A 20,727-nucleotide genomic window follows, 5' to 3' on the forward strand; every position below is an offset into this window, starting at 1 on the left:
TCCAAATTTAGACTGCACTATTTAATGTTGATATTAAGTGTAATATCTGGTTGTTTGTTGAGTTACACTAGAATTATGCAAATAGTTGCATTGCCATAATAGTAGGAAATAATATCTGGATGTATGAGATTTGGGTCTAGTCATGGGGAGCAGGCAGAGTAGGGTTAACCTCCTCCTCTGACTGAGAGGACAGGGCCAACTATTTTAACATTCCTTTCTTTTCTAGACATGAGTTCCCTCCAAAGTTTTTGGTTCTGCCTTCTGACAGGCAGGATGGTGGAATGGCTCCATAATGTTAGCCACTGCCAACATTCGTTTTTTAAAAATGTTTTATTATTCTCAGCTTCCTTTCCTTTGCCCTTCCTATCCTCAATGCCTTTGGTTAGTTGGTAGGGAGAAGGACTCAACTTTGAGCTTAATCATGCTGGCTCCTTTGACATCTACCCAACAAGCAAGTGTTTGCTGGAACCTCCAGCTGCCCTTACTCCCACCCTCCTCTTGGCAGGGAAGGGTCAAGCTCATTCTTGCCACCTTCAGTGGTGTGTGGAAGACATGACAATACACCACCACCACCCCCGACACCACAGTACTGGTGGAGAATCACACAGTACTTCAGGGCTTCAGCCAGTGTTCCGTCTAAGGCATGTGCATGTGTGTACGCTCACAAGTTTTTGGATGTCTGCTCAGTTAATTTTAGATCCCACTCAGGTTGAATCAGGAAGGCCCCACTCTGAATGCACATGCACGCACACTGCCTGGATACTGCCACCCAGAACAAAATTCATTCCGCACACAGATGAGAATTAGAGAGAACACTGCCTTCAACAGTGCTCCTAGGCATCGTGCACCAATGGCCTGATACCATGGGAAAGATGCCACCATGGGCAAACAGCGAACGAAAAGGAGGAGGATTCAGCACAGGCTTGTACTCTGACAGGTACACTGCCTCCATCCAGATGGGCCCATTTGGTGTGGGCTCATCTCTGTCAAAACAATGGAAACAGCTTAGTCCAGTGCTCTGCCAGCCAGACCGGGGGAACACAAAACCCTCGTCCCATCTTTGTAATCAATGAGGAGTTACTTGCCTGGATTTTTTTAACTGGATAAACTGCACTGCAGTGAATGCAGCACTGGCTTAACAAGAAACAGCAGACAATGCTACATAAGAGGCAAAGGAAAGAAGAAAACATCATCCACTCCTAGCAGCTCCTCAGAAGCCCACTCACCAAGCACAGTAGAAAAACAAACCATAGAAGGGCACAAGATTCACTGTCATTGGAAATGTGTGCTCATGCACACACTTGAAGCCCACCCTGTGGCAGAGCAGGTAGAAAAAGAGCCCCCACTACACCTTTACTCACTGTACCACCAGAAAGACAGAATAAATAACAGGATAAATAATAAATAAGGGAAAGGAGAAACAACTTGACACCCCTTAGGCATTCAGCTTCAAACTGGAGGACAAGGACCACTCTTGAAGGAATTTGAATCGGAGGAGGAAACCTTTTCTGCTGAGGAAAATCCTCTATCCATATCAGGCTCTTTGAGCCAGAACCTTCCCCATCATTGTGCCTAAGGCTGTCTGCACCTTAAAAATAGAACAGACCTCTGTATCTAGTGGTCCCAGTGCTAGCACAGTTGATACGAAGGTTTTTCCCAGTGCTACATAACAAGAAATGACTGTCCATTTCCTACCCCCAAAAAACAGGTAAACAAGAATGGGAATACCATATAGGACAAAGACTCCCTATTTTTGTTCATTTTCTGAACCTACCATGAATAGCCTTAAGATTGTTAGATCTAAATCAAATCACTTCTCCATTCCTAAATTACAACCATTCTGAGGATTCTATTAAGGACGTCTTAAATGAAAATAGAAAGAAAGCTTTTCCTAGTGTGCCAAAGAAAGAAAAACATATGTCTAATAAGAGTTTATCCCATTCCTTTTGCTCCTATAAGTTATTTCTAACACACAGGGACTATAAAGGATTCAATTCCTCCTTGAACAATCAGTGGACTCCTCACAAACCCAGCTCTAATTCCCCTAGGGATTAGTAGAAAGGCAAAAGCAGGCAGAGGATGGGGCATCAGCCAACTGCGTGATGTCAGTCTTTCACCAATGTGAGGATATCTCCAACAATTTTTCCACATTTGGGAGGCACCCACCACTGTAGTTGCTGAACACAATTTGGCAAGGTTATGGATTGGAACTGGAGACAGCACCCTATGGAGGCCATCCATAATTTCTTTTCTTTTTCCCCTAGTCCAGAAAAATGCAGCAGAGCTCTAAATACTGTTTAGTAAATCTGTTGAACCTAAAGGCAATGAGACAGTTTGACCTCTGAGAGATCCTCTTGTAATTTCTCTATCTTCTTCACAATTACAAAGCTGGGGAGGCTGGGCGCATTTCCGCCCTTAACTTCAGCTAACTGCTGGGTTGCAGTGCTGGGTTTAGTACCAGGATCCTTAAGCCTGAGTTTGGCTGCTCGTGAGAACAGCCAAGATGTATCATTCAACTGGCTTGAGTAGAGAACAATATGTCTGTCACTGCTGGAGTTTATCAAATTGGGGACAGTATGTACAAGTGCTTACAGACAATATCACGGCTAAAGCACACATCAGTCAGTTGAGCAGCACAATGTCTCAGTCTCCGGAAGCACTGGTGTTCTGACACATCTGGTGTTCCCCTCAGATGTGTTCCCCCAACATCTGAGGGGGAAATTGTATATAATGAGGGCAGACATGGCTCAGCAAACATCTCTGTCAAGATTAGCAGTTGCTTCATGAGGGACTATTTACTCACATAATCTCAAGAAAGTAATCATTATCACAAAGTTGTCATAAGACCAATGATGGACACGTGTGTATTCAAGGCGAGCAACAAAGCATGACGCTTATTTTCCAGGTTCAGTGAACTGTTGATGCATTGGCCAACTGGCCCATTTAACATCTTCCTATATTCCTGTTGCTGCCTGAAGTTTGTCAAAAGATTAGGGTAACCCAAGGAGAGGTTATTCTCACTGCCTCTGTTGTTCCCGGAAGCCACAGATCTGATCATCTTTAAGATCCACAGCACCTCCCGATTCAGACTTCTTTCCCGGGGTCTTACCCTCCTGGAGATGACCTGATTCTGGCTTGCAGCCTACAGACTGAGCAGCAGCTAAGCAGCAGAAGTTAAACCCCTAGCATTACTAACATCATCGTAAGAACATAAGAAAAAACCCTGCTGGATCAGGCCATAGGCCTGTCTAGTCCAGCATGCTGCTTCACACAGTGGTCAACCAGGTGCATCTGGGATTCATGCAAGTGGGGGAAAGAGGGCAACTGCTCTTTCATGTTGGTGTTCCCTAGCTCCTGGTGTTCAAGAGCTTGCCACCTCTGATCCTGATAGAATATACAGCTATCAAGGCTCATAGCCGTTGATAGCTTTGTCTCCATGAATTCTTCTAGTCCCTTTTTAAAACCCTTCTAGATTGGTGGCCATCACCTCATCTGACGGCAGCAAATCCCATAGTTTAGCTACACAGTGTGTAAAGAAGTACATCCTTTTGTCTGTCCTGAATCTCCCATCATTCAGCTTCAGTTGAGGACTATGTTAGGGCATATGCAAACCAGTTTTGCAAAACTATTTGAAGGGTCTTCAAATATCAGTGCAAAAAAGAGAGAGAGAGAATGGGGTCATTCACACAAGCAAAAACTGTGTTCTGCCCAGGTTTGAGAGGAACATAGGACGCTGCCATATACCAAGTCAGACCATTGGTCCATCCAGCTCAGTATCATCTACACAGTCTGGCAGCGGCATCTCCAAGGTTGCAGGCAGGAATTTCTCTCAGCCCTAACTTGGAGATGCCAGGGAGGGAACCAGGAACTTAGATGCCCTTCTCAGAGCGGCCCTATCCCCTAAGGCGAATATCTTACAGTGCTCACATGTAGTCTCCCATTCAAATACAACCAGGGTGGACCCTGCTTAGCAAAGGGGACAATTCATGCTTGCTACCACAAGACCAGCTCTCCTCCCTTAGACCAGCTCTCCTGGGAAGGAAAAGTTACCCAGGTTTTCCTCCTACTTTGCTTCCACACAGTCACTTCCCCCTCCACCTACCTAGTTTTTTGCACCCACGCAACTGAAAATTGGGAGCACACACAGCTCCCAAACCTGAGTAGAACACAGTTTTCACTTGTGTGAATGACCTCTCAATCTTGTTATAGTGGTGGAGAAGCTTGGATTTATTTATTTATTATTGCAGTTTGCACCCCATCAAATAATACCAGATAATGACTTTTGGTGGCGGGGCTAGATATGAAATATATATTTCTACATCCCCATGTAAGGTTTTGGAAGGGCTTCTCTAAACCGCACCCCACACAGACACACAGAACATAAGAACAGCCCTGCTGGATCAGGCCCAAGGCCTATCTAGTCCAGCATCCTGTTTCACACAGTGGCCCACCAGATGCCACTGGAAGCCACAGGCAGGAGTTGAGGGCATGCCCTCTCTCTTGCTGTTACTCCCCTGCAACTGGTACTCAGAGGCATCCTGCCTTTGAGGCTGGGGGTGGCCCACAGCCCTCCGACTAGTAGGCGTTGATAGACCTCTCCTCCATGAAGTTATCCAAACCTTTCTTAAAGCCATCCAGGTTGTTGGCTGTCACCACATCTTGTGGCAGAGAATTCCACAAGTTGATTATGCTTTGTGTGAAAAAGTACTTCCGTTTGTTGGTCCTAGACTTCCCAGAAATCAATTTCATGGGATGACCCCTGGTTCTAGTGTTATGGGTGAGGGAGAAGAATTTCTATCCACTTTCTCCACACCATGCATGTTTTTATAGACTTCTATCATGTCTCCCCTCAGTCATCTTTTTTCTAAACTAAAAAGCCCCAGGTGTTGAAGTCTTGCCTCATAAGGAAGGTGTTCTAGGCCCCTGATCATCTTGGTTGCCCTCTTCCGTGCCTTTTTCAGTTCAACAATGTCCTTTTTTAGATGTGATGACCAGAATTGTACGCAGTACTCCAAGTGTGGTTGCACCATAGTTTTGTATAAGGGCATTATAATATTAGCAGTTTTATTTTCAATCCCCTTCCTAATGATCCCTAGCTTGGAATTCTCCTTTTTCACAGCTGCCTCACATTGAGTCGACACTTTCAACAAGCTGCCCACTACGATCCCAAGATCCCTCTCCTGGTCAGTCACCGACAGCTCAGATCCCATCAGCGTATACTTGAAGTTGGGGGTTTTCATCCCAGTGTGCATCACTTTACACTTGCCAACATTGAACCGCATTTGCCACTTTGTCACCCACTCCACCAGTTTGGAGAGATCCTTTTGGAGCTCCTCACAATCCGTTTTGGATTTTACTACCCGAAAGAGTTTGGTCTCATCTGCAAATTTGGCCACCTTGCTGCTTACTCCTGCTTCTAGATCATTTATGAATAAATTAAAAAGCACCAGTCCCAGTACAAATCCCGGGGGGACCCCACTTCTTACTTCCCTCCATTGTGAAAACTCTCCATTTATACCTACCCTCTGTTTCCTGTCTTTCAACCAGTTAGCAATCCACACATATACTTGTCCCCTTATCCCATGACTGCTAAGTTTCCTCAGGAGTCTTTGATGTGGAACTTTGTCAAAAGCTTTTTGGAAGTCCAGGTATACAATGTCAACTGGATCACCTTGATCCATAGCAATAGCAATAGCAATAGCACTTACATTTATATACCGCTCTATAGCCGGAGCTCTCTAAGCAGTTTACAATGATTTAGCATATTGCCCCCAACATTTCTGGGTCCTCATTTTACCGACCTCGGAAGGATGGAAGGCTGAGTCAATCTTGAGCCCCTGGTCAGGATCAAACTTGTAACCTTCTGGTTACAGGGCGGCAGTTTTTACCACTGCGCCACCAGGGGCTCCTGCCACACACTTGTTGACACTAGCAAAGAACTCCAAAAGGTTGGTGAGGCAAGATTTACCTTTGCGGAAGCCATGCTGGTTCTCAGAATATGCTCGTGTCCTTCCTGTTATCTATTCCTAGTCCTTGAGGAACTTGAGTCCACAATGTTTGGACTCCCCATTAAATCTATTAATGACTTCACCCTAAATATAGCATTTTAGAAACCATTATCTTCTAGACCAGTGATTCTCAGCCCAAGGGTACACAAACCCTGGGGATACTTTTAAGGCTTGCAAGGGGTACTCAGAGCCCTCCCATCTCCTCAGCTTACTGACTGGTGTTTAGGATGCGGCTCCATTGCCTCCTGATCAGAAGGCTTGGCTATTACAATCACTGGTTTACATCTGGATTAAATTACACATGGGTAGTGCTATTGAAATTCGTGGGAGATTAGTGAAATTAATGACAAGTTTATTTGTCCTGTTAATTTCTGTGGGAGTACTAATGAGGAAGCCCCTTAATAGCGCAGTGGGGAAGTAACTTGCCTAGCAAGCGTTGCCGGTCCGAAACATCCTACTGGTATGTTTCCCAGACACCTATATCAGGCAGCAGCGATATAGGAAAATGCTGAAAGGAATCATCTCATACTGCACGGGAGATGGCAGCGGTAAACCCCTCCTGTATTCTAACAAAGAAAACTACATGGCTCTGTGGTCGCCAGGAGTGGATACCGACTCGACGGCACAACTTTACCTTTACTAATGAGGAATTTAGTCACTGGCTTATATCCAGGCTAGCCTGTCTCACAACTATAACATTCAGGTGTGTGTGTGTGTGTCTTGAGACCTCACCATAGTTATTTTAGCAGGATATCATGTGAACATAACCCTGCACGCGCACACACACGCACACACAGAATCTCTGTGAGGTACCTGAGCTGAAGGTTTCAGACAGAAGAAGTACACTTGGTTTTTTTTAAAGTTTGAAACCCTCTGATCTAGGCTATAAACAATGAGGAGTTGGCAGATCTTTGGTAAAAGAAAGAGCTATGCATCTTCCATTTGGATAGGATGCTGTTATTCATGGACCTTTGTTTCATTTCAAAGGTCAATACAGTTTTATAGGAGTCTGGAGTTAGTCCTGTTCAATTTCTACCCAAAGCCTAATCAGTCAAAAGAGTGCCTCTGGCACATTAGTTGGCAGGAGGGCACAGAGGGCTTACTTGGCCAGGGCTAACGGTTTCAAATATACTTGCTTTATCTGTTTCATACAAGCCAGGGTCACAGGAGTCACTAAGGCACCCATTAGCCATTGTATCAAGGACTGCATAGGCCTGGCATATTTGTCCAAGGGCTCTTGGAACCCACAGGTTATTACTGCCTATTCCTTTCAAGGTACATCTGCCTCTTGTGTATCCATAGAGGATATTTATAGTGTAGCCTTGTGAGCCTCCTTTTGAACATTTATCCAGCACTCTATAGTTGACACACTAGATTCAACTGATACCATTTCAGCAGATTCTCTATAAAGTGTTACTCAGGATCCTGCTAACAGAGCAAAGAGGCATCTTTTAATCGTTGTGATTCTCTTTATTTAGCAGGGGGAGAGCAATTGGCCCTATCCAACCCCAGCACAGCATCCCTCCAGTGGCTGTTGCTGGTGTATTTCTTATTTTAGATTGCAAGCCCTTTGGGGACAGGAATCCATCTTTATTTATATTTATGTAAACTGCCTTGGGAACTTTTGTTGAAAGGTGGTACATAAATTTTGTATTCGTAGGAGCCATTTACTTTAGGCCCTATGCTGGGATGCGATACTGCTTTGGAATATGTTTATCTTGCCTTCCATCTTACTAGTAGAAAAGGAGGTTGGCCAGACTTCAGGTCCCTTCTCTTGTAGTAAATGGTAGAACTTGCAGATCTACCCAGGAGCAGATCAGAAAGTGTGGTGGCAATGGGGAGGCAGGGTTATGTTCACATGATATCCTGCTAAAATAACTATGGTGAGGTCTCAAGATTTCCTTGATTTTCAGTTTGCTTCTACTTGCCTATTCCTTCCTTATGGTGTTCTGCCTGCACAATATTTTGATCATTTCTTGTTCTGTTCTCTTAGTAGTTTATATCTGAAGTTATAGCTAAAACTGAGAGGGAATTCTGTCATGGGAAGTTAGTTGGTTGGCCTGTTCTTTCAGGTTGGTGTAGTTAAGCCTGTTCTGCTTTTTCTACTATGCAGAAGAGACCTTCATGGAAGTCAGATTCCCTATTTGTTTAATTCATATTTTACATTAAATTTGCAGGAAGGACAGAATCCAGGTCCCCCACCATTGATACCAGGACTGGGGCAGCATGGAGGACCTGGCCGTCACGGCCCTCACAACCAAGGTCCTGGTCCTAATAAAGGTAATGAAACCACTAACATCTTGATTAGTTTAAACAGCAGTTTTGGATCTATGTGTCGTCCACACACAGAGTTGATGTTTCACTGTGGCTTATAAACCACAGTTAAACAACAGCTCTGGATCTGAATGACACACAGAGCTACTACTGAACTCATTAAGCTAATGTAATTGTCAAACAAGCCTTGCCATAAGCTTCAGTGGTATATTATTCCACAGGGTTAATGAACAGGCTGTATAAGACAGTGTGAATGTATTAAATTTTTTATTGGCTCATTAAGGTCATCCAAAGCTACTAAGAAAAATCAAATACATGTAAATAATTAAAATAGACCATTAAAAGCAAAACAAAAAAATAAAGTTGAGCTGTTGTTCTATTGGCCATACTGATTGCTGCTTATTCAGATTCATTGGAAGATCACTATGGGGGAAGCAGCAACTGTTGTATATAACCAGCACCAGGCCGTGGGCTCCAAACCCCCATGATCAGATCATTTTTAAATGAGGTGTATCCTGTTTTTACTTTCTGGTTTGTGGACTTCTTTGCTGTAGAAGCTGGTGCCTAGAGCCTCCTAATAGTTTGTGCTATTCTGTTGCTGCTTGTGCTAAGCAGGTGCCAAACTACAGTATAAGATTTGTCCTAGCTTCACTTGTACAATCTGGAATAATGAAGAGGAAGGGTGAGTAAATAGGGCTATGCATTATTAGTAGTATTAATTTGGGTAGTGGTTCCAACATTCATAAGTAGTGGGTTCTGCGCCTGCGCAGATCAGTTTCAGGCAGAATTTGTTAGCTCCTCGCGACACCTGTAACTGCCGATTGCATGTGATTGCAGTACCCTCTAGTGGCGGTTGGCTGTCCCTTCATTCAGTTTCTTTCTGACTGCCGTAGCAATCAGACCTCAGAATAGTTGGCTCCTTGGAATATCGGATTTCAGTTTGTTTCTCTACTAAAAAAACCTCTGACTACTTGCGAACGGACTTCGATGATTCTTTGGCTACCCCTTTGGTTTTGGTGCTATTTCTGACTATCTCCTGATGACAATTGGAATTGGACTTTGACTACTCTTCCTCTACTCCTTCGGTTTGGTGCAATCTCTGTCTCTCCCTTGGACCTTGGAACGGACGGCCATTCTACTCTCAGTTGCGTTGGCAGTAAGATGACTGGGAAGGGAAAATCAGGTAAGAAGAAAACTACTTTTAAAAGGTGTTGTAAATGCCGTGGGAAAATCCGCTCGACCGATGGCCACGCCCAATGCTTTTTCTGTTTGGGAGTGGCACATGATACCATACAGTGTTCCGTCTGTGTTACTTTCAACAAACAGACTTTGAAAAACCGTGAGGCACGCCTGAAAGTTTTCTTGTTAGAGGAGGCTCTTTTACCAAAAAAGACCTCTGCGGCGTCTTTAGCGCCGAAGGCGGCACCTGGTTTGCATTCTGTGGTCCCGGCGGGGGAGAGAAAACCGGCCGCATCAGCTGCTTCGGCATCAGCTACCTCGGCATCGACCAGCTCGGCTCCATTTAAAAGACCAATGGGCCCGCGGTCCAGCCCGAAAAGAAAAGGCCAGTCTTTGGCGACGGAACCCCCGCCAAAGAAACATAAGTATAAGCATAGGGGACACCATTCTCAGGACGGGGCTCAAACCCCTTCGCCTTCAGGCCTCCAGTCTCTGCAGACACCTCTGCACCGGGCGGCCTCGTTGTCTCTGGCACCCACGCCGCGTCAATAGCCGTCGACGCCGAGCTCTCAGTTGGATACTGCTCAACATCGAGAGCATTCGACGCCGGGGGAGTCAGAGGCAACGCCCATGGGTTCTACATTGACGTCAACATCATCAGCTAAGTCACCCAAGGCGGCCTTGACATCTTCTTGAACCTCTAAGGCTGCCATGAACTCGGCGTTGACCACTGCAAGACCTTTGGATAAGGCATCGAATCCAACAGTTGCAGTCATACTGGACACGGAACTCAATGCCGACGTCGAGTTAGAAGACAATCCGGAGGAGATTCCAGTTAGGGAGGACATTGAAGACATTGGAGAATGCTCGGTGACTCCTGCGAGCATAAGAACTCTCTCTACCATCCGACTGTCCCGCTTACTGCACTCGGAGGAGAGCACACCTTCTACAGGAACCTTTGCTGGATTTCAGGTCTCTGACATTCTACCAAATGCTATACCTAAGACACCATCTCTCTAGATGAGGGGCATACCAGTCAGTGGTCTCTTGCCTCATGGAGGCTGGGGCGACTCCTACATGGTGACCGGGGAGGAGTATTCTCTTTTCTCCCAGTCGTTAAGAGACAGGAATCAGGAAATGTTACGATAAATGAAGGAGTCAGCGGTGCAGACGTCTTTTGCTCCAGTTCTACACACTGAATCGGCTGTTCAGACCTCTGCGCCTTTGACACAGCAGCGAACGGTTTCACTCCAGACTACCTTCGTGCCCAAACCATCTGAACCACCGCGGCCAACTCTTCGCCAGACAGCCACGCAAACAGCCCTTCCTCAGGAACCGATTCAGGTAGCCACCACAGCAGTGGGAAATTCACCTGTTCTCTTGGATGTTGATGATGATGATGATCTCTACACCTCTGATTCTTCTGACCCAGGAGAACCAGAAGAGCCTAGTCTCCCAGACCCAGATTCAGCTGTTGCTGCTGTCCCATCCACTTCTCCAAATGAAGAGATGAAGGGTTATCATCAGGTGGCAGAGATGGGACAGGTATTGGGTTTACACCTCAAGCAGAAGTCTGCAAACTTAGAACCCAGTATACAATATGATGAGAACAGCGACAGGGTTACAGCCCGTATTTATACACATGCTTTCTCATATTACCAGGGCAGCGAATTCGGCATGGGACGTGTTACAGACCTCGGCGCCCACTTCCAAGCGACTGGAGGCGTTATATCATATTCAGGAAGAAGAAAATGAATACCTTGTACAGCACCCAGCTCCAAACTCTTTGGTTGTAGATTGTGCAACCTCATCGAAGAGCGGCAAAAGACATACGACACCAGCGGGCAAGGAGGGTCGTAAGCTAGATGTGTTAGGCAGACGCACTTACTCGACGGCCTGCTTGTCTCTTAAAATAGCAAATTACATTGCATGCCAGGCAAAGTATATGCATTCTCTCTGGGAGGCTTTGTTTAATCAACGAGCAACATTGGAACCAAGTAAATTTGTGAAAAAAATTGAGTTAGTATTCTCAAAGACAACTGCGGTGACCCGCCAGCAATTGGCAAATGCCAAGCATTTGGCTGAGTCAGAGTCAAGGTCATTAACTACATCCGTTGTTCTTAGGAGGCATGCCTGGTTGAGGGCAACCAGGCTACAAGAAGACATGAAAGATCACATCACAATTTTACCATTTGATGGTGAGGGTCTTTTCTCAGACAAGACGGACTAGAACATGGAGCAGTGGAAGAAATCAAAGATCACAGCACGCTCCTTTACGAATCTGCAGTATTCTAACGCCAGATACCAGCCATACAACCAGTATCAGAGAAGGCAAACTTTCTATCGCCAACCTGAATAAAGAGACTTCAAGTGCCCCTACCAGCGCTACAATAACAATAATAGAAAACCTTACTACCCTAGGAACAAGATGGTTCAGTCCAACCGTACTAAGGGTGCACCGCAATCCAAACAGCTGCTTTGATCTGGGCTGGGACCCGACTGCAACCGACAGGTTGCCTCTTCAGCATAACTGCAACCTCAAGACACCAAAGAAAACCAACACAAGGAACAACATCTCCTTGAATTCAACAAAGAAAACCAACACAAGGAACAACATCTCCTTGAATTCAGCCAGAATAACCATCAAACTGGCAAGCCATGCCCAAGTGTGGCACCATATAACATCGGACCAATGGGTCCTGAGCATAGTTGCAATGGGCTATGTGATGGAGTTCAAGGAGCACCTGCCATTTCTGGCCATGAGATACACTCCCGAGTCGCCGGTACTGTGGGAAGAGGTGCAGAAGCTCTTGCTGAAAGAGGCCATATCACCAGTGCAGGGGGCCCTGAGCCAGACGGGATTTTATTCCCGATATTTTCTTATCCCCAAGCGTGATGGGGGGATAAGACCGATAATGGATCTACATGGTTTGAACCAGTACATCGAGGTTCGGAAGTTCAGAATGACAACGCTGCAAGCCATCCTTCTGTTCCTCCACGAGAATTGGATTGCATCGCTTGATCTGAAGGATGCATATTTCCATGTCAGCATTCAGGAAAACCATTGCAAGTATCTCCGCTTCACAATGGGGACGGAGATCTATTAGTACAATGTGTTGCCCTTTGGCCTCGTCACCGCCCCGAGGGTATTCACAAAGCGCATGGTGGTGATTGTAGCCCACCTCAGGACACAGGGTCTGTCAGTGTATCCTTTTTTGGATGATTGGCTTCTGACAGCCAAGACATGAGCACAACTGCTAGAACACATAGTTGTGGTAACAGCCCTGTTGGAAAACTTGGGCATTCAGATCAATTGGGAAAAGTCGTTCTTGGAACCAACAAGGTGTCTTCGATATATCGGCGTGCAGTTGGATATGGAGGAACAGAAGGCTTATCTGCCAGAAGACCGCTTCCATCGCATCCGGTTGCTCATCCACAGGTTTCAAAAGACGCCTGTCCAGAGAGCACAGAAGGTCCAGGTGTTACTGGGGCTCATGGTGTCCTGCACCACAACGGTCCTCTGTGCAAAGCTAAGAATGCGCAAATTGCAGATGTGGTTCCTCAGGGCCTTCCACCCCAGAACCGAGCCACAGTCCAGGCTAGTGACGTTTCCAGAGAAGGTCTTGTCCTCCCTGAATTGGTAGACAAGAGAGACAAACTTGCTCAACGGGGTACCCTTCCTGCCTCCTCAACCGTCGGCCACGGTGACTTTCGATGCCTCAATGCAAGGCTGGGGAGCCCACTTGATGCACTACAGGGTCTGTGGGCCCCAAAGGAGAGACTGCTACACATCAATTTCCTGAAGCTCTTGGCAGCATTCAAGGCCTTGGTTGCTTTTCAGGAACAGGTTGCCGGCCAAACCGTCCAACTACAAATGGACAATACAACGGCCATCGCTTATGTAAACAAAGCGAGACAGTGTCCAGGTCTTTGTGCAATCTCAGTCTTCAGTTGTGGAATTGGTGCATCCTGTGCAAGATATATCCCATCGCCATACACATCAAAGGCACATTAAACTGCTTAGCGGATTCACTGAGCAGGGAACTAGTGATAGAGCAACACGAATGGGAGCTACATCCAAAAATGGTGCAGCAGCTGTTTCTGCCGTGGAGAGTTCCAAAGGTGGATCTCTTTGCAACCTGCGGAAACATGAAGTGCAAGCAGTACTGCTCCAGGATGGGAATAGGGCCGGGGTCCAAGGGCGATGCCTTTCAATATCAGTAGTGCCAGGAGATGTTCTATGCCTATCCACCAACACCTCTGCTTCCCAGGGTGGTGGCCAAACTCCTTCACTACAGGACACAAGCAATTGTAGTGGCACCATGGTGGCCAAGGCAACCATGGTTCACGGAGCTACTCAGACTGTCCCAGGGTCACTTCAGAAGACTTCCTGACTGGCCGAACCTACTCACACAGGACTACGGCCGCATGATGCACTCCAGCTTAGCTTTACTGAATCTCACCGCGTGGAGGATAGGCTTCTAAGGAAGATCCTCCTTAACACCCAGAAGCTGTCCACTAGGTGCAGTTACCAGGCAAAATGGCGCAGGTTTTGCGCACATGCTGCCTCCAGAGGGTTTGCCCCCCAGAGGGGCTAGCCTGAAATCGGTTCTGCTCTATCTGACCTCTCTGAAACAGGATGACTTAGCAAATGTCTCCATAAAAGTACATATGGCTGCCATATCAGCTCACCATGACGGCTGGGATGAGAAAATGGTCTTCACCCACCCGAGATGTAAGGACTCCCAGGTGGTGGGAATTCTGCAGAGGTTATGTGTCATAACTCGTGGTTAGCCAAAGTTCCTGTTTCTTGAGAATAGGTCATAAAATACGTGTGCAAGCAGTTGGCCGGTCTGGGCCAGTCTTATCTTGCTCCCTCAGCACTTGCGGTTTCCTTGCTAAATATGATTTTTGCTAACAGGGGGAAAACAACTACCAAAGGTTTTGCAGCATACTTTAGGTTTTGCCGCAGACTCAAACAAAATGGCAAAGCTTATGACAAGCATTTGATTTCATCTTATATAGCCTATATACCAGAACCACTACCAGATCATTTGTTACAGGTAAGTAACCTGTTTTTTCTTTTCCTGTCTTCCAGAAATCAAAGTTCCTAGTTTGTTAGAAATGTCAGACTATATTGGTTTTCTGTGGTGTTGGATCACGAGGCATATCTTCTTTGTTCACATCATATTTATGCTACTTTTGTTCTTCATAACACTGGTATAGATAGGGGAAAGTGAGCCTGTGTTCGCTCCCCTCCCCAGAAGCCCCATGGGCAGATTACATCCATGGCCCCACATCCATCTGTGGCAGTGTGCACTTTGCATGTGCACCTGCCTTACATTGGCTTCCTCAACCACAATCTGGGCAGCCTCCCAGGTGGTGGGAATTCTGCACTATACAAATGTCAAAAATAGGAATCCGTGTATTATTCTGGCTCTTATAAATACATCCCAAAATGTGTGTTCAATGCTGCCATCAGGGGTCAGCATTATTAGGCAGCTGTCAAGGATCCACAACTGATACCTGAGATGGCCTCTTTGTGCTCATAGCCTGGAATTGCCAGGATACGATGGGGTCCATGGAAGGGATTTGCCAAGGCCCTCCTGAGACCAGCCCTGTGTGTGGCCTCTGAATTCTCTCTGATAATAAAAAGATCCTCAAATGACTTACTTTCAATAGCAATATTTTTCACAAAAGGCAAAAATCTTCTCAGAGGAATTATTTTATATGCTTAGTTGTTGCTAAACATATGCAAATTTCCTTTATCAAAAGGTGATTCTCGTGGTCCACCAAACCATCACATGGGCCCTATCTCAGAACGAAGGCATGACCAGAACAGTGGTGGCCCAGATCATGGCCCAGAGAGGGGCCCCTTCCGAGGTGGCCAAGAATGGGGTGACAGTAGAGAGAGCAGAGGCATGCCGGATAGACGGGGACCTCATCCAGATTTCCACGATGACTTTGACCGACCAGATGAATTCCGTGATGATTTCCATCAGGACAAACGATTTGGCCACCGGTTACGTGAATTTGAAGGACGGGGAGGCCCGCCTCAAGAAGAGAAATGGAGGCGAGGTGGTCCAGGCCCTCCTTTCCCCGCTGATCACAGGGAATTCAATGAGGGAGATGGCCGGGGGCCAAACCGTGGACCTCCTGGACCTTGGGATGGACGGAGGCCTTCAGACGAACGGTTTTCTCATGACCCTGAGGATTCACGGTACCGGGGAAGACGAGATGAAAGGTAAGAACAATTTTAGCCATTTTTATTAATTGGAAATGAATGGAAACCTTTATTTTCTGTTGCATGTGATAGCAAATGAGGTTAATTTCAGTAAGTTAACCTATATGTCTTCACAAAAATGGAATTTTCTGTATTTAGGGGTCCATCAAATAATTCATCAATAAAATAAAATAAAATAATGAAAAAGACACTCAACAAACAGATATTTTTGCCTGGAAATATTAAATAACAAAACAAGTGGACCTTTGAATCAATAGGAAATTCACAAAATTGATTAGGAGTCTAAAATTAGAAATCAATTCCTTTGGACAGGATAAAAAAGAAAAAGTACCAGGATCAAGGGGTTTAGCCATGCCCTGTGGAAATTTATTTAATTAGTTTATTTGTTTATCAATCATATTTTTGTACCATCTGATATGTATATCTCTAGGCAGTGTACAAATTTAAAATATTTAAAAGTCACAAATTAAAATACATGACAATAAAAACAATATAATAAAATTATTAAAACAAGTTATAAAAATTATTAAAATATTATTTTAAATTCTTAAAATAAAATTATTAAAATAATGAATTTTCATTTTTCCCCCTTCTTCTTTGAACATCACACCGCCACTAGTACCATGCCTTATCACCAGTAATTGTCAGTGTGGTATGGGAGCTGCTGTTCAAGAAACTTCTTGTCTTTGCTGACTACCCTCTTGTTCCTTTTACTTCAGAACTGTGTAGTTCTCTTTCAGCTGCATGAACATAACTCTCTGAAATAATTTTCATTCTCTTTGGAATGTGGGAGAAATTTAATAATGAAATGTAAGGCATAATCAACTTTGAAAAGAAAGGGGAGTAACATGAACTTGTCTGCTTCAGAGTCAGTTTGATATCTGGGATGCCAAGCAAATAAAAATGATTTTGTTGGAAACTACAGTGTGGCACCTCAGGAAGAGCAAGTATGATGATCTAGTTTTAGAAATGTTCAAGAGAGGAGTTGAGGAAGCTTACAGACATGTAATTTCTTTCTTTCTTTCTTTCTTTCTTTCTTTTTATTTAATTTATTTATTTATTTATTTTTACATTTATATCCCGCTCTTCCTCCAAGGAGCCCAGAGAGGTGTACATAGTTATTTTTATCCTCACAACAACCTTGTGAACTAGGTTAGACTGAGAGTTAAGTGACTGGCCCAGAGACACCCAGTGAGTTTCATGGCTGGATGGGGATTTGAACTCAGGTCTCCCCAGTCCTAGTCCAGCACTCTAACCACTACAATACCCTTTTGTATTGGGACAGATAAGAATGTCCAAAGTAATATAGTATAAATGGGTGAATTTTTAGATGAATAAAACATCTAAGAAGAAATATGTTTTATTTAATGAATTTATTTGAATCACTGAAAAGGATAAAAATCCCATCTGTTGAAGACTATAAGAATTGTTTGCATTTATACAGCCAATTTGATTTAAAATTTAGACAACATGTAAGTTAGTCAAATTTTATTGGTCACTTTACCATATCCATTTAAACAATACAAACAGTGTGAGTGAGTGTGTGTGGGTGGGGGTGTGATACCACAACTTACTGCCCTTGTCCCTTCTGTTTTATTCCTGTTTGTGTTGTGCACATAAATAAGACCATCCCTCTAAATCAAGCCTACTCAATTTAGGCCCCCCAGCTGTGTTTGAACTAAAACTCCCATAATTCCCAGCCACGGTAGCCAGGGATTATGTGAATTGTAGGCCAACATCTGCAGAAAGGCTGAAGTTGAGCAGCCCTGCTTCTAAACTGTTAACATTTCAAGCAGTTTGTGAGATCTTACAAATAAAAACTACATTAAATGACTGCTTGGATTTAGTGTCATACTTTCCACTGACTAATGCAGTCTGTAATAAACAGCAGATCTTGTGAGGGTTGGTTTACATTGAAAGACTGGACAGTTAAGTAAGAATTTCATAGTGTCTGTTCATAGGGAGCCTGTTCAGTGTATCTATTTGGCTCCTGTTGGTTCTTGTAGAAAGCAGCTATGTCTGTGCACAACCTTTGCTTCAGCTGCTGCTATACCAATCCTGTCATTCTTCTCTCAACTATTTTCTGTTCGTATTGTTTGTGTTTTCCAGGAAGTGAACACTGTTTAACACAAATACTGTAAAACCAAGTTTTGAAACATTCTGTTGTTCTTGTAAAAGTAATGAGATTTACATTTGTAATGGTACACAATGTTAAAATCCTAAATAAAAAGTTCTAAGAAGTTTGTAATAGGATTGCATTCTGTCTTTAATGGGAGACAGTGAGGCAGTGCACACGAGCAGCCCAGCATGGGCTTGGCTGCTCGTGTGCACTGCTTGGATCGAGCCTGATCCTGGTGCTGCCTCAGACCCAAGCCTGTTTTTTTTTTTAACCTGCCCTTCTACTTGGGGTTAGAGGGCACAAGTGCACCCTCCACCCTGGGGCCAAGATCATGTGTGTGTTCAGGCTGCTTTCAGCCAGAGTGTGCACAGAGTTGAGCGCCTACAGCCCCTGACTCATGGGAGATTCCCAAAATGCACCATACTTGTCATGCGGTGCATTGTGGGATACCTGGAGGACAGGACCTGGCTTCCAGAGATCCGCTCTGCTTGAAGCAGTGCAGATTGTCTGGAAGTATGAGTCGCGCTCCACACAGTATAAAATACTGGCATCTGGGAGGAAGGTAGGTTTGTCCCTAGCTACCTTCCCCCCTCCCCACCCCAGGAGAGGTCATGCGAATATGCTTAGTGTGTCTCACAATTCTAAGACCAACCCAGCATCATCCCAGTAGGAGGGCCATCTGGTAGCCAGAGAAATGTGAGAGCTGTGACTGAAGGCTTGGTCAGGCCTGCTTGTAGGAATGTACCTCGAACACTAATTGAACACATGAGCCTGTGCCTTCTGAACTTTCTACCATTGTTAATTTAAACAAACAAAAACCAACCACAAAACTGAGCAGGTGTGAGATGAAGATGTTCTGCATCAAATTTGTACACGAGTGTTGTTATTTCTACTGACGTTTACCTTGTTCTTCTATCTGAAATATAATCAGAGCAGGTAATACAGTGTAAAACAACAAAATGTAAAACTTCAACAAATACAAGCTAGATACAACAACAAATATTTATATACTGCTTTTCAACAAAATTTTCCAAAGCAGTTTAAATAAATATGATGGATCCCTGTCCCTGAAGGGCTCACAGTCTAAAAAGAAACATGAGATAGACACTAGCAACAATCACTGGAGGAGTACTGTGCTGGGGGTGGATAGGGTCAGTTACTCTCCTCCTGCTAAATAAAGAGAGTCACCATGTTAAAAAGGTACCTCTTTGCCCAATTAGCAGGGGTTAAAACAGCAAGGTAAAACCAGACATGAGCATTGCAGATCAATAAAAAGAGCCAAAGACTTATTGAAATAAAAGTATTCCCCACCGGTCTGAAAGGCAGTATAGCCCGAACCAGGAGGAAGGTGTGTTCCATCGTCTTGGCAGTACAACAGAAAAGACCCTATCCCTTGTGTCCGCCTGCTGCTTCCAACTATGGGGCATCAGTGGCCTCCAATATCAGTCTCAGTGTTCAGGCAGGTTCATAACAGATGAAATGATTCTTAGTGTATAGGAAGCTTCCTTATACTGAGTCAGACCATTGGTCTGTCTAGTTCAGTATTGTCTACACTGATTGGCAGCTACTCTCCAGGGTTTCAGCAGGGAAAGATCTTTCCTAGCACTACCTGGAAACACAAGAGATTAAACCTGGGTCTTCTGGAGACAGAGCTATGTCCCTCCTCTGATCCTCATCCCAGACGGTTTAGGGTTTTATAGTAATATTACTATATGAACAGAAATAAATATTTGGAGTTTCAGAGACTGAAAAATGTTACATTATGGATAGATGTTGAGCTGGGTGATTCATTATGTTGTACCAAAGACAGCACACTGGGTTTTACACAAAACACGTTCTACGTGGAAAAAAGAAAATGGGAGGACTGAAACCTGTCTGCACTTGGTTCCTGTAGTTTTTCTTTTGACTAATTGCTCTGCTTTTTAATTATTTCTCAAGTTTAAATAAGAGTTTCCCCTTTTCTTCCAGTTACCATAGGTCGGAGACTGACAAAAACTAGATGTACTGAGTTTCATTGCTGGTTCTGATGAGGCTGCAAATTGATTGGGGCTGGGTTTGGAATGCCAGTCAACTTACTAGTCAGATAGTGTCAATTGACTGCCTATTATCTGACCACTGATAATAGTTATTACATCTTGACAGTAATAACAGAAATAATGAGGGCTTTTGTTCCACAGCCCTGCAAGAAACAGGACCATACATGCATACACCTCTCATTTAAGAGCAGGCACCTCTTGCTCTGCAACTTTCTCCCCAGAGAACCAGTTCTGCCCTCAACTGACAATTAAGCCACATAGCTTAACCTCTCTTACTAGCCATGTGCTGCAGCGTCCCTGAACAGGAAAAGGGATGCAGAGTTAAAGAGGACGCATGAAGCAAATGTATATATTATGTCATCACAGTGGCAGTAGTTGCCTAGGAATCAGGACTAGTTCTGAGTCAGTCACATTTACTGTGGGGAGATGGAGCCTCCAATAAGACCTTGTATGATGCTCTGGAAAGTTTCTGGGAGAGAGGGAACTCCAGTATCTTCTAGAAGACAAGAGGATTTCAGGGGAGAATTAGCATCCTCTGTTGTAATAAATCACTACTTCAAATGCTTGATTATTTATCTATTTTGATGGGCCAGCTTATCAAGTTTTTTCTTGACTGGTCACATGTTAACCCTCAGTTATAATCTTAAATTTGATCCCGGATTAAAATCCCACCCACCTCAGTCCCATCTTATTTGATAAGACTTGTAACAAGCCAATTCCAGGATCTGAGATATTTGCAGGGTCTGCCACTGTGCAGATTCTCTGGCTCTATTCAGGCATCACCCCAGACTGTGGCTTCTACAACTCATAGTTTAAAAAATAAGCTAAGAATTGAGCTTCCAAACAAACAACAGACAAACCATGATT

General features: G+C 44.5%; 2 protein-coding genes across 3 annotated transcripts in view; both read left to right on the forward strand.

Moving 5' to 3' along the window:
* The window catches only part of WDR33 (WD repeat domain 33), a 123,200-nt gene that overhangs the window by 96,472 nt on the left and 6,001 nt on the right, over positions 1-20,727 (forward strand). For both annotated transcript variants that reach the window (XM_053305491.1, XM_053305492.1), the window contains exons 17-18: positions 8,186-8,288; positions 15,237-15,705. In XM_053305491.1, the coding sequence (XP_053161466.1) occupies positions 8,186-8,288; positions 15,237-15,705 (572 nt within the window). The remainder of the gene's footprint in view (positions 1-8,185; positions 8,289-15,236; positions 15,706-20,727) is intronic.
* Positions 8,299-15,218, forward strand: LOC128349360 (uncharacterized). The gene is made up of 2 exons (XM_053305494.1): positions 8,299-14,210; positions 14,841-15,218. The coding sequence occupies exon 1, from the start codon at positions 11,657-11,659 to the stop codon at positions 12,566-12,568; it is 912 nt and encodes a 303-aa protein (XP_053161469.1). The 5' UTR covers positions 8,299-11,656; the 3' UTR covers positions 12,569-14,210; positions 14,841-15,218.

Source organism: Hemicordylus capensis, chromosome 3 (assembly GCF_027244095.1).
Source record: "Hemicordylus capensis ecotype Gifberg chromosome 3, rHemCap1.1.pri, whole genome shotgun sequence".
Classification (NCBI taxonomy): Eukaryota; Metazoa; Chordata; class Lepidosauria; order Squamata; family Cordylidae; genus Hemicordylus; species Hemicordylus capensis.